Raw genomic sequence first — 12701 nt, 5'->3', positions numbered from 1 at the left:
AAATAACATTAAATTGACTTTAGAAATTAAATAACATATTTTCGAAGTAGACCTTCGTAATTATAATCTTTTTGTTTAGTATTAGCACCAGTTTATTACCCAAAAATGCTGTGAATCAAAATACATTTGAATAATAATTCAATACTTTGTCTGTATTTTCTTTACGTAAACTTAAGTCTAACATTTTTTTTACAAAAAAAAAGTTACATGCAAATGAAGTACGGCGGAAAATTGAATAGCGTTTAATTTGTGGACAACTCATTAAGGATGACTTAAAACTTAAACAAACGGAAATCAACAAAATTGTGCACAAAGCCGCGACAAAGGAAAAGGCGCTTAAAAAGTTATATAAACAAATTCATAAAAATTAATGTACAGGATATGCGCAGAAATCTCCAAAGGTCTAAAATACTTTGAAAATGTATCTGAAAGTAGAGAAAGATTTCAGCAGAGATTTCTGCGCAACCATTTAAAGTTGTTGCTTGTGCCGCAGTTCTTTCAAAGGGGGTGAATACTGTGTGTTAAGTGTAGGGGGGAATGCAGTTGTAGCCTAGGTTTAATCGGTAACTATAAATAATATAAAGTACACGGTGCAATTCCACGGCAATTGCCTTCTCAGTACTCGGGGATTCCCCGCTAGGAAGCTGGCGTTCGTACTCCTCAAACGCTGTACAGGGTGGTGTTATCGGGGTCCACCTGTACCGCCTGGACAATGAAGCGCTTGCGGTCCAACACATTGATGGGTGCAGCCGGCTAAGAATGTAAATCAAATTAAATCTTATTAATTAACAAATTTAGGTGTTTTATTAAGGCATAAATAATTCTAAAAGCGGGAAATTGGGAAAACGAAATATTTATATTTTTAAGGAAAGATTAGACATGCAGATGGAGATATTATCGTTTCTAAGCGGGTTCAATAAACATTTAAGCAGGACAAGTACTCACACAATGCAACTCCCTTCTCCCTCTTTTTGCCTCAACTCAGCTATATAATTATTAAGTGTATTTTCATTTATTTGTCAATCCTTAACCAATCGCTAAGCAGAAGTTGCTAATTTAAAGTTAGTTTTTTTTTTTGGTTCGAGAAAGTTAATTTAAACAGTATCACAAGAGTTTTAGCATACGCAATCGAACATATTTTGTGTGTTGTGTGTGTGTGTTGTGTTTTTTGTGGACTCTAAGAATAATACTCGACATTTTTAATCTAAAACGAAACACAAAAGAAACAGCAGTGAAAACATACGTACATTTATAAAGTGACTTAAATTACGTAAAAGGTATGGAGTGTGTGCCAGCAGTTGAGCAAACAGTAATAAACAGTATTAAAACAGTCTACTCTAAGTTTAAGCAAAAACCAAAAACGAGACAGTGCAACCTGAGTACTGTGAACTAATATCTATTTAGTGTTTTTTTGCTAACTAATGTACTAATTTAACTGCAAATGTATTTGTATTATTTGGAAAAGTTGGTGATTTAAATGGTTGGTTTAATATGTCAAATAAAACGAAGTAAACTTCTAGGCAGAATTTACCACAAATAGTGCTAAAGAAATCGCGCAGAGTGAACTTCTGTGATTTTGAAAATCCTTCTAAGCAATAGCTTTCAAACTCTATTATTAAGTAGTTCTATAAGTGGTCAAGAAACTAGTAAGTATACGAAAGAAATACAATAAATAAGCGAGGAACTTGTCGGGACAGCTTAAGCTAGGGAGCCACCACCAGGAAGCAACCGCAAACCAACCAAGGACGAGCACAACCGATCCCCAGTTCGAAACCAGACCAGATCCCTGACCGTGGAGCCTCAAAGGGAGCCACCGTTGTGTCCTATCGGGAGCCACTCACGTCGGTGCACTTGCACTGCGTCTCATCGAAGACGGTGCCGGTGGTGCAGCTCTGGTTGTAGCGACAGACGCAGGTGCAGTTGTCGTCCACCCAGTACTTGTTCTCCGCCTGCTCCAGGCACTTGTCCCTCGCGTCCGTGTTGTGGCACTCGCAGCGGCACAGATCCTTGCGATACGACTGGTATACGTTGCAGTCCTCCGCCTTTGTGCGGCAATCGCAGCGACACTGCGTGTGCTGCTCCACGGTGATGATGGTGAAGGGTCTGCGACCGCTGGTGGCCGCCCGGTCCACCTTGCGCACCCGCAGCTGCACCTGCTCCACCTCCGTTGGCTGGCAGGAGATCAGCGTGGAACCGCAGCATCCATTGCACCGGCTGATCCGCGTACATGCCGGCATGTAGTAGTAGTTGGCCTCATCCTCCGCCGGCGGCTTCAGCTCCACGATCGTCGGTTGCGGGGAGCAGCTCGCCGGCGTCGCATTCCTCACGGTTGCTGCAGATTGGGATTAGGGTTATCAGCTATCTTGCACATGGTTTCGGGGCTCAAAGGAGGCACAAGGTGCTCAAGAATAAGTAAGGGTGTGTGTGTTAAGTTATGCTTACATTTCATGATGCTGCGCTTGAAGTTTTCTGCAAAGAGAGAAAGATAATAGTTGGATAACTTGCTGCCAGGTGGAGAGGTGTCCCATGAGTTGTCCCAGTACTCACCCTTGGAGGAGGGCATCTCGCCGGAGACATCGTAGTCGGCGGTCACGTTGGTCAGCTCAGCGGACACGGCCAGTGGCAGCTGTAAGATGGATTGGACATGGTTTCAGTTCACCCGCACATTCCTAACAACTTAGTCATAGGTCACTACTACCATATACCATCTCTACTACCGTTTGCCCATTTCGAATCGAACTTCCCGTCGCATTGACGCCGTGATTCCATTGAAAAACGTACGGCAACTGCATAGAAATGGTTTGAATAAACACCAAATCGACGCCAACGTGCGTCACCTAGTTATTTTGGACTGCTCCCAGCGGCGGAGGAGCAAGTGAATCCGCAACGTAACCACGTGCCGAGTTCTCAGTTTCGGCCAATTTGCACGTAGATACATACGTATGTATGTACGTATGTATATGTAGTTGTGACGGTAGCCATGCTCTGGGCCATGATTCATTAGCGACATTTGCGACTCCAGCCGCTAATTGTCCAATCTGGCGGAGATCGGGGCATATATGTATATATGTACATATGTATGTTTATAGAAAAGAGCAGCAGCAACTGCGTCACAATGCGGAGAAAGTTCAAGGGCAAATGAGAAACGATCGTCGGGGAAATGGCATATTTTATGAGCTAACTAAACGCCTTGATAATCGCGATGGCAGGAAAAGCAGCTGGAATATTAGAACTATACACGCAAATTACCAACTTCCTAACTATTCCTAACTACTCCTAGCTTTTACACCGAAAATGGCATGAATAATTGGAAAAAACAATAATTTATGAGTTATTAAACAGAACGTTGTACACTTATCATTTTAAAGCAGAAACTTTATGAATTACCCTTTTTTTTATGAAAATTTGTATAGTTTTGGGTTTACCAAAATATTCCAGCAATTAGCAGTTCCAATATTTCCATTTAATTATGATCATCTATTTACTCAGAGGTAATTTCCAAAAGGAATGCTTACCAGGAACAATAGATGCCCCAATCCATCTGCATATTTGCTTATTGATAAGCTTCCAGGAAGTGAATCGCATTTCTACCATTTCTACTAATTGCCATCCGATATCGGAACTGTTTTGGTTTCGACTTCTGTGCTTAGTTGGCTTTACTGCCAGAAACCGATCCCCACACTTGTTTACCCAGCCAATATGACTGCTCCACCGTAATCCCCAAAGAAAGCAAACCCTTCCACCATAAATATAAATGTACAAATGTATCAAAGTATGTATGTATCTAAGTATCTATGTATCTAAGTATCTATGTATTTAAGTATCTCTGTACATATATGTATGTATCTAAATGGGAAAGGAAACCTTTTGTTGATCTGAGCACCGAGGTAAACAAAACTTTTGGTTTTCAGTTTAAAGGGGGGAAGTGAGTGAGAAAGTGGGAGTTACAGTGAGTAACGCCCAATTAAAAACGTAGTGCGAATTATTTGTTTTGGAATCAAGGCGGCACTCGTTATCAATGCCAAAGAAGCAGACACAGAAGCAGAAGAGGCGCTCACTGAGAGAAATACTGGTACATTTCATAAAGTACAAAAAATACCCATCTGTAGGTTGGCTTTGATTTCGCTTCATAAACAGATTAGCTTCATAGATACTCAGTAAACTTTGCTTAGTTTCTACTCCCTTTTCGCTGCGTGAGAAGATGCTGAGACAACGGCGCCACTGTCCACCGGCTGCTCCCGATCTTTGGTTGGGGTTTTGGGGTCTGGGGTCTTGGGTTTGGGGTCTGGGATTGGGGTCTCTGATCTGGGATCGGGGATCTGGAATCGGGCAACGGGTTGGGGTTGTGCCGCGAGGCTGCGCCTTATCAAGCTGCAAACAAAACGGCGGCGATGACGCTGACCCAATTAGGCGATGTCTCTACGCGACACAGTGGCGCCATTTAGATGCAGCCAGATGTTATAGTAATATTTGCTAAATAACACACTAACTAACCACTAATAATACTCATGGCATTTCGTATGATACAGTTTTAACTGTCAAAGTGGCGAATCAAAATCACGTTCTTGGAATTTTGCGCAGTGTGGAAAGACCCACAAATATGGAGTAACTGGAATTACCCTCGAAACTCTAAAAAATCCCACTTAATTATATCACTCGAATCTGATAAAAACGTTAAATTTACTAGCTCTGAGCAGCTTTTGACATATTTTAACTCTATTTTTGGAAATAAATATCCCAAGAATATAATACTTTTGAATATTGAAATTATATTGAATTTGATTGCAGCATTTGGCTTACCGTCAATGGTTTTCCTGCTTCGGCGGCTGCTCCTTGACAGCAGCTGCCCTCCAGTGCAGCCGGCGCCGCATTGGGATCCTCCGCCTGGCGGAGCAGGCGCACCTTCGTCTGCGAGGAGGAGGAGGAGGATGTGGCGGCGGCGTAGAAGAAGCGCTGCGATGGCTGCCTGTTGTTCGGGGACACCAAGGAGCCCGCCGCTGCCTTGCCCACGACCAGGAGGACGAGGAGCAGCAGTGGCAGGAGGAGCAGCTGCTGCATGGGCACAAGGATTCGGTTTCGGTTGCGGGACATGGCCATGCAGTTGTGTTGGAGGAACAGCTTCCAATGGATTAAAGACACGGAAACTGTTGCAATTAGCTGCAATTAGCAAGGTGAGAATACCTAATTAATATCAAATTTAACATACTTTCATTGCATAAATAATTTACTAATAATTATAATATAATATCATTTTATATAATATTATATCATTATCAACATTAATAATCAGCGCAAGTAAACAATTGAAAGTCATGAGTCATGTATTGAATAGTTCCGGAAACTGAAATTTAAGCTAAAATCGGTTTGGAAAATTCTTTCCCGCCGCGAAGTTTTGAGGTGGCGAGGATTTCTATTCACTTGATCATTTTATATAGTTTTCTTATATATTTTTTTTTATAGTTCTATGTTTTTTTTTAATTCTGTTTGCCGAGAGAGGTGTGAAGTCGCCCTTTTATTCCAGACTCTGACTGATTTACGACTTGATGTGCGGGTCGTGTTTTAAGATATCAGAAGAGTAAGGGATTCATATTGTTTTCCTAGGCTGACTTGGCTGTCTTGGTTTATTTGCTGCTCCGCCACAATAACAATAACAACAACATTAACAGCAACAATAACAATACCAATGTCAATTCTTCGGGCAGGTGTGTTCTTCAGGTGTGGGTGGTGTGCGAGGTGGGCGGGCACGTTTTCCATTCGAATTGGGGTCAATTCGGTTATGAGCGCGTTGTTGACCAACGTTGGAGGTAGCAGCAAAAAAAAACAAAAAAAAACCAACTTGACATTGATACAAAACGTCTTATCACTGGCGAGGGTACGAAATGGTGCGTCAGGCATATCAATGAGGCAATCAACCTGTGACAGGAAGTGCCGCACGTTAGTCACCTGCTGCACTAGATAAACACCCCTTTATTTCGATCGAAATCGTAAAGTTTTCAACAACTAACGCACAATGACGAGTAAACCATTCAAGAGGCGTAACAAAACAATAAAGTGATAAATTGCGTAAATCTACCGATTCTGCCAAGTGCAAGATGGTTACCAAACGACTGAGTCAACTAATACGCCCCCCCCTGCGCACCGTGCTTACACGGTATTAGACAATGCAACCACTTTTGGCCGTGAATGAGCCGCGTTTGTTCGCCTGTTTCTTTTATTATGGCCATGCCCTGACTCATAAATCAGCTACACTTGTGGCCATTGAAGCACTGAAGCATTAAAGCCCTGCAAGGCGGCAAAAGGCGACAGGATTCTTTCGTAATCGCCGGCAATCTGGAAGACTCGGACGGGAATTCTTGAATTCTTCAGTCTGTGTTTCCTGTCTTCGGAACTCCATTTGGTCTATTTCGTATGCCAAGTGCGTATGCAGCTTAGTATTTCCTGCATATGAAAGTAGCAGTGAGCATTAAGCCACTGATTATGCTGCACTCGAAAAAAAAGTGCAATTGTTCGGAAAGGAAATCTTGGGTAACATGAGGCAACTAAAGAATTTGAGTTTGGCTTGTAACTAAACAATTCGTGTTCTGCTTTTGAACAGAAAAATTCGCATTCCGCTTTTAAACAGAAGAATTCGCATTCTGCGCACCAAGTTAGTTAGTTTATGAATTTATTTCCAGTGCAGGCTCCACTGCGGCTGTGGCATTTAATGCATTTTGTTATTATTTGTTATTATTTGTTCTCATTCTCGGCGCTCCCTTGCGTTTGCATGTTCTTCTTCTTGTTCTTTTTTTTGCGTACTGCTCAAATATGAAAATTCTTATTATAGGTCAGTTCGCGTTTCCCTTTCGCGTTGCTTCTTCTTCTTCTTCTTGGGCTGTCGATAATGAAACGCACGCCTAGTGATAGTGATAGGTCCCAGCAATACGTACTATATGCTATGATACATATATACAGATTTGTATACAGCTTGCTGGTCAAGGCGCTTTATCAGCCTAGTGAAATAGCAAGCAAAAAAAAAAAAAAAACAACATATAAATGGCTATTGTAAAATCGCAACAATCGTTCATTCATTAAAATGCAAAACAAAAAATAGAAGACGAGGAAGTGGGGAAGATGTAAACATAGCTACATACATATATGTATGCTCCCCCATGGATCGGTAAATATACATATATGTATGTAGGAGCGTGTATCTTGCAAATTCAAATGATCTCTACAGAAACTCAACAAGTATATAGATGCCGACTAATATGTTAATAATTATAATAAAGATAATTTGTATACCTGTAATTGCAACTTCCAAAGTTTCCTACTTTTTCTCATCCTATCACTAAGCTGAAGAGTTTGCATTGATCTTTTTAAAGTGGTCCTGCTTTCGTGCAGTGCATGCGGGGAGACGAAGAAGGGCAAAGTGAGAAGAGAGAGTGGTGCAAACAACAACACAGGAAAGGAGATAGCAGCAAGTGTGGGAGAGGAGGTGAAAGGGGAAGGAGAGCGAGATCGGATGGAGTTAAAAATAGCTTTAAGCTCGCCTTGTTACGGGACTCCTTGGGAGTTTCAATTTGTGTGTGTTTCTGCACTTGCGTTTTAGGTGCAGTGGGTGTACAACTGTTTATTTGTGTGTTGCAATCAACAGACACACACACGCACACAGAAATCAGCTATCATTGTTTTCCTTTCTGTTTTCCTTTACTTGGCTCTTTTTAACAGTTAAACAAATGCCGATTGATATGACTGACCAAAAGTCTCTCTCTCTCTCCCTCTCTCTGTTGCCAGGTGTCACGCACACCTGTGTGATTCATCTTGACATTCCTGTGCCCTCTTGTTGTTGTTGTTCTGTTTGTCATTTTAGGCGGCTGCTGCACAAGCTTTGTGCGGAACAACAGCTGTTAACTTAACAGTGGATTGCCAAATTTGGGATAATTTCCAATTGGAATTGTAAGTATTCAAATTATTCACTAATCTATCTAGAAAACATTTCAATAGATCTTACTTTGGCTTAGGGAATGAAAGTGGATTTGGATGTTGGTTCTACGGGTGGTAGGCTGATGATTGCACAACCTGTCGCATCGAAGGTCTCTTCAACCCGATTCAACGGTTAACATTGCGCGTCTAGTCAGTTATCAGTTATCAGTTGTTGTTGTTGTTATTGTTGTTGTTGCTACTGAGGCATTTCGTCAGCGCAGATATTACAGATCGACAGGCAGTGTGAAAGAGAGAGAGAGAGAGAGAGACAGGGAGCTGGGGAGGGAAAGAGAGGCACTGACTGCGTACAGATTACAAAATTCAGCACGTTTTTAAATTATAAATATGAATGCGAATACTTATTGCAAAAGCGACAGGCTTGCGTTTTACTTTTAATACCCTGTACTGAAGAAGTATGCCAACTTTGGGCCAATCTGATCAACAATGAGTATGTGACAGATAGTATACCTAGCTAAACAATAAGGTGACTCCTTACAAGCTGTCTTTAAAAACGTTTAACCTTAGAAGGCTAGTTATGTATATGCAATTGCTATGCCTCAGGTATCATTTAGTCGATAGACCTCACCTCAATGATCTGTATTAAGTTTGCACAGGTGGCTGCTGTATGTACTCTCCCACTTCCGAGGCATTCCTTCCCGGTGCGTCAACCGAAGATATCAAATCATTTAAAGCAATCCCAAGGAGGAAAAGGCGAGAAACCGAAAGGAATCATCTCGGGACCGCGATCCCCACTTGGGTGGTCCCCAATTAAGCGAAGGGAGTGCCCCCCGACCAGGCAATTGCTCCACCACTCCCCCCCCCCCTCCCTTCACCGGCACAAGAATTCCAAAACAAAAGGAAGACTCGAGCGTTAATGATAAGCCTGCGGAGGCGGCGGTGGAGACGGGGGCGTGGCAGATCAGGGAACAGGCCCAGAGCTTGTCTTCCCGTCTGGCTATTCGCTCAGGCAAATCAATTACAATATAGACATGATAATCATTCCACTGCATCCATGGCCCCTGTGGATGGCGAGTTGCATAGCAAACAACAAACAAGAAAAGGCAAAACTTGGAGCTACTTGGGGCTACCGGAGGGCAATGGGCGGTGGGCAATGGGCAGTGGGTTCTACAAGTTCTACAAGATAAATTATGGATCTGCTCCCCAAAGGGCTCCCAAAGGGATCGGGTCAACGGCGTCGTCTGGAATGCGAGCTCAAGATTAACCGATTTCAACTTTCGGAAGGCGAAAATATTTACAAGTTTTTGAAAAACTAGGGCATAATTTAGATTTTTTTTTTTGATCTAGGGATAGTTTCTTTGTAGGACATACAATGCTTTCAAACTGTGGGCCCAGTTTTGTTATACGATATAACTTCCGATTTTGAAATATATACTATATTTGCTCACAAATTAATGGGGCATTTTAATGTTGCTGAACGTGATTGTTTTACAAAACAAAATTGTAAACTAGTATAACAATATTACATTAGGTGTGACTTTTGTGAGCCAACTTTATCATAAAACGTGTTACTTTTTAATAAATAAACCCGCAAATGTACACTTTTAACTAAATTATTTGTATAAAACTGCCCTTTTTGAACTTGACCACTTTAAATGTTTGCACCAAAGATGAATTGTTATAAAGTTCTATAAATAGTTTGTTGAACTTTATTGACGATTTATCCGCAATAACTCGATCATAAACAACTTGATATACGGCAATTTAAAGCAGCGACTAACATTTGAGCCAAGTTCACTTGCATTAATGAATCACTAATCTGCGATTCGCACGCGATTTGACGCAGTTTGATTTGAATACCGATTAAGCCGGGCTTAGACTTTGTTTTTAGCCACTGGGGAATTCAAGCGCAACAGTTTTCACAGGGGTTTTCCACAGGCCCACTTCAATAACTCAACAGCCAGATCAAAAAACGTTAATTGCAATTGTACTTTTCTGTTTTAATTTTTTTGTTTGTTTTCTTTTTTTTTTTTCATTTGTTAATGATAAAGCAGTGTTCTGGTTTGGGTCGAAAGCTATTTGGAAAAAAATATATATAACAAAAGGCTGTGCGCTGTGGAGAGCTTTTTTAAGGCCCGGCTTTACTGGGGCAAAAGTGGAAAAACATATAAACAATAACAAAAAGCAGTTTCAGTTTAAATGTTAGTCGCAGTCGAGGGTCGCACGGGTTTTGTTTGGTTTGTTTACTGCTGCTGATTTGTGTTGAAATGATTTGGAGAAGCCACCACTTACTCTTTTGGAAACACGGCTTGAAAATTCAGAATATTAGGTTTTTATGTTCCACACGAAGATCACCAGCACAAATGGTTTAGCACGCAAACGGAAAACAAACAGAAAAAAAATATATAGATGTGCACAACTAGGCTTTTGTATTTGGCGATTTATGATATGTGATTTGAGCGACGAAATCGAAGTCGTTGGTTTCAACCTCGCGGAGATCGGCGGAGCTGCGATCCAAGCACCAGCAAGTTCCGTTCAAAACTGTCGCGTCGTCGGTGTGGGCCAAGTTACTGCGCCCCTATCACACTCCCCAAATAACAATAACAATAACAGTAACAGTAACAGTAGCTGTAGCTGTAGCAGTAACCAGCGGTCGCAGCATTACGCTCTCCGCTCCGCTCCGCGCCACTCCACTTCACTCACATCCAATCCGCGCTGAACCGCTCCGCTCAGCGCTCTCCCGATCATGGGGCTGCTCTGGGTGCCTGGAGCGGATCAGCTGACAGCTAACAGCTAACAGCGGCTGCACAAGATCAAAACCCACTGTTAACGCTGGGAGAGCGCCGTCTCGACTTTCGCATACCCTCGCACAGATGCGGTTCAAACAAAGCTATATATTGCATTCTATAAAGTGATGTGATATTTTAAATGTAGAAATAAATTAAGATTATTATATTGTTAATTAGTGATGTGATAATAAATATTGATTTAAAATGTTGTATGCCCGCAATGCAGCAAAATTTCATTGTTATTTTCGAAACATTTATTTCAGTACAGCAAAATAGCCTATTTAAACAATTTAAACAGCAGTGACTCTGTAAACTGTCTTTAGACAATCTTTTCTTACAGTCTAACTTAATTTTTTGCTATTTTAGTCAGATAAATTTACACATACTAACTTTGTCTATTAGCCATCTTACTTGAATTTTGGTTACATTTATAATATAAGTATGTTCTAAAGTTGTAAATTAAGGCGTCTTGTAAGCAGTTACTTTACAGCAAACATTAAAATACGATTTTCAAGTTCAGGTTCGCTCAGAAAAACATTTGCGATACCCCCGATATAGACTTTAAAGTATAAATACCCAATATTAAAGCTAGCATCCCCACTAGGATGACTGCCTCACGGATGCTTCTTACACACATGCCGTTCGAGATCGATGGCCCGGAAGAAGGGCCACAGGCAGAGTTGGCAGACGAAGTTGCCTTGCCCATGGCCGCGATCCGTGGCCATGTGCTGGGTGAGGTGGCACCGCTGGGCGAATCTCTTGCCGCAGGTGGGACACAGGTGCGGTCGGTGGTCCAGGTGCTGGCTGTTCACGTGCTTCTTCAGATGATCGGCGGTGGCGAAGTCCGCCTGGCAAATGCCGCACACATGACTGCGCAACAGAACGTGGACACGTTGCAGGTGGGAACGCAGGGCTTCCCGACTGCCATGGCTCTTGCCACAGTAGCAGCATTCCTGGGGACTGCGTTCGTGAACCTCTTCCAGGTGCCGCACTAAACTCAGACTGCCGGTGAATCCGTTGGCGCAGAAGGGACAGACGAAAACACTTGGCTTTGTGTCCAAAATACACGACTCCTTGTTTAGGTCCATGGGCCAGCCAAAGGTCAGATCGTCGTCCCAGTCAATGCTGGGCAGTATGTCCTCGATGTTCTCCTCCAGCATCTCAAGGTCCTCCGTTTCATCGACCTGACTGCCTGCCGGGAATATATTAAATATTATTATTAAACAGGGTATATCATTACACACAACAGTTTCTAAGCAGGATACCTACCTGTATCACTGGCGGTGGACTCCAGGGAACGCAGGCTATGCACCTCCTCGGCATGCTGCTGAAGCTCCAGCATACCGCTAAAGGTCTTGACATCGTTGCAGTTGTCCGCGCACATGGCGCAGTAGAACACCGACTGCTCGCCGTGCCAGCTGACCACATGACGGTACAGAAACGTGGCGGACGCATACCGCTTGCCGCACTGCAGGCACAGGAACTGACCGTCGACGTGCTTTCGCTCCCGGTGCCGCTCCAGTCGGGCCTCCTCGCCGAAGAGCGTTAGGCAGTGGCGGCAGACGAACAGACGCCTCAGCCTGGCCGCACACTGCTGCTCGTGCCGCTTGGTGGCCAGATGACCAGGGAATCCCGCCAAGCAAACGCCGCAGTGGTACATGCGCTTTTTGGGCGGCTTCCTAGCTGGCAGCCGCAGGGCTCCGCGGTTGCCTGCTCCAGGTGCCTTCGGCCGGATAGCCACCGGTTTCATGGATATTATTTTAGCTTGTTTAATTTAAATTGTATTTACAAAATAAAACTGTCTATCGATATCAGAAGGCGCGATATGTTATCGATTGACCGCGAACCCAAAAGTGTGACCGCAGTTCACAAAAAATATACCGAATGAATATACCATACTAATTAATAAATTCAATTAATTTTATTACCTATAATATAAAGATGAATAACAACAGTACATACAGATCCAGTTTAAATAGAGAACCATCAATC

The 12701-nt window shown here is 42.7% G+C and overlaps 2 protein-coding genes across 5 annotated transcripts; both read right to left on the bottom strand.

Moving 5' to 3' along the window:
- Nucleotides 1–131: 131 nt before the first annotated feature.
- LOC6525850 (vascular endothelial growth factor C) lies at nt 132–10484 on the bottom strand. 3 transcript variants are annotated; one of them, XM_002101634.4, is made up of 6 exons: nt 10213–10481; nt 4801–5157; nt 2548–2626; nt 2443–2469; nt 1842–2332; nt 132–753 (listed from the first exon to the last, which is right to left on the bottom strand). In XM_002101634.4, exons 2-6 carry the CDS (start codon nt 5095–5097, stop codon nt 661–663), a joined length of 987 nt encoding a protein of 328 aa, XP_002101670.2. In that variant the 5' UTR covers nt 5098–5157; nt 10213–10481; the 3' UTR covers nt 132–660. The 3 variants fall into 3 exon arrangements, 2 of the variants coding, with proteins under 2 accessions (XP_002101670.2, XP_039229417.1); XR_005560983.1 differs by lacking the exon at nt 132–753 and adding an exon at nt 1011–1204 and having other exon boundaries at nt 1741–2332; nt 10213–10484; XM_039373483.1 differs by lacking the exon at nt 132–753 and adding an exon at nt 1011–1204 and having other exon boundaries at nt 10213–10484.
- Nucleotides 10485–10948: 464 nt separating this feature from the next.
- LOC6525849 (zinc finger protein 343) lies at nt 10949–12522 on the bottom strand. 2 transcript variants are annotated; one of them, XR_005561477.2, is made up of 3 exons: nt 11979–12522; nt 11270–11901; nt 10949–11192 (listed from the first exon to the last, which is right to left on the bottom strand). XR_005561477.2 is itself a non-coding variant. In XM_002101633.4 (2 exons), exons 1-2 carry the CDS (start codon nt 12457–12459, stop codon nt 11324–11326), a joined length of 1059 nt encoding a protein of 352 aa, XP_002101669.1. In that variant the 5' UTR covers nt 12460–12522; the 3' UTR covers nt 10949–11323. The 2 variants fall into 2 exon arrangements, 1 of the variants encoding a protein (XP_002101669.1); XM_002101633.4 differs by having other exon boundaries at nt 10949–11901.
- Between the last annotated feature and the right edge of the window lie 179 nt (nt 12523–12701).

This window comes from Drosophila yakuba, chromosome X (genome assembly GCF_016746365.2).
Source record: "Drosophila yakuba strain Tai18E2 chromosome X, Prin_Dyak_Tai18E2_2.1, whole genome shotgun sequence".
Classification (NCBI taxonomy): Eukaryota; Metazoa; Arthropoda; class Insecta; order Diptera; family Drosophilidae; genus Drosophila; species Drosophila yakuba.
Note: the sequence above shows the minus strand (reverse complement) of the source record. Positions and strands in the feature narration are given on the sequence as shown.

Excerpts from the sequence above, each read along its gene's own strand:
- LOC6525849 (XM_002101633.4), bottom strand. The coding sequence starts at position 12,459 with ATGAAACCGGTGGCTATCCGGCCGAAGGCACCTGGAGCAGGCAACCGC. Across the intron at positions 11,902-11,978 it reads GTCCACCGCCAGTGATACAG|GCAGTCAGGTCGATGAAACG; the intron begins GTAGGTATCCTG and ends TATTCCCGGCAG.
- LOC6525850 (XM_002101634.4), bottom strand. The coding sequence starts at position 5,097 with ATGGCCATGTCCCGCAACCGAAACCGAATCCTTGTGCCCATGCAGCAG. Across the intron at positions 2,333-2,442 it reads CAAGCGCAGCATCATGAAAT|CAACCGTGAGGAATGCGACG; the intron begins GTAAGCATAACT and ends CCCAATCTGCAG. Across the intron at positions 754-1,841 it reads CGCAGTGCAAGTGCACCGAC|CCGGCTGCACCCATCAATGT; the intron begins GTGAGTGGCTCC and ends TTACATTCTTAG.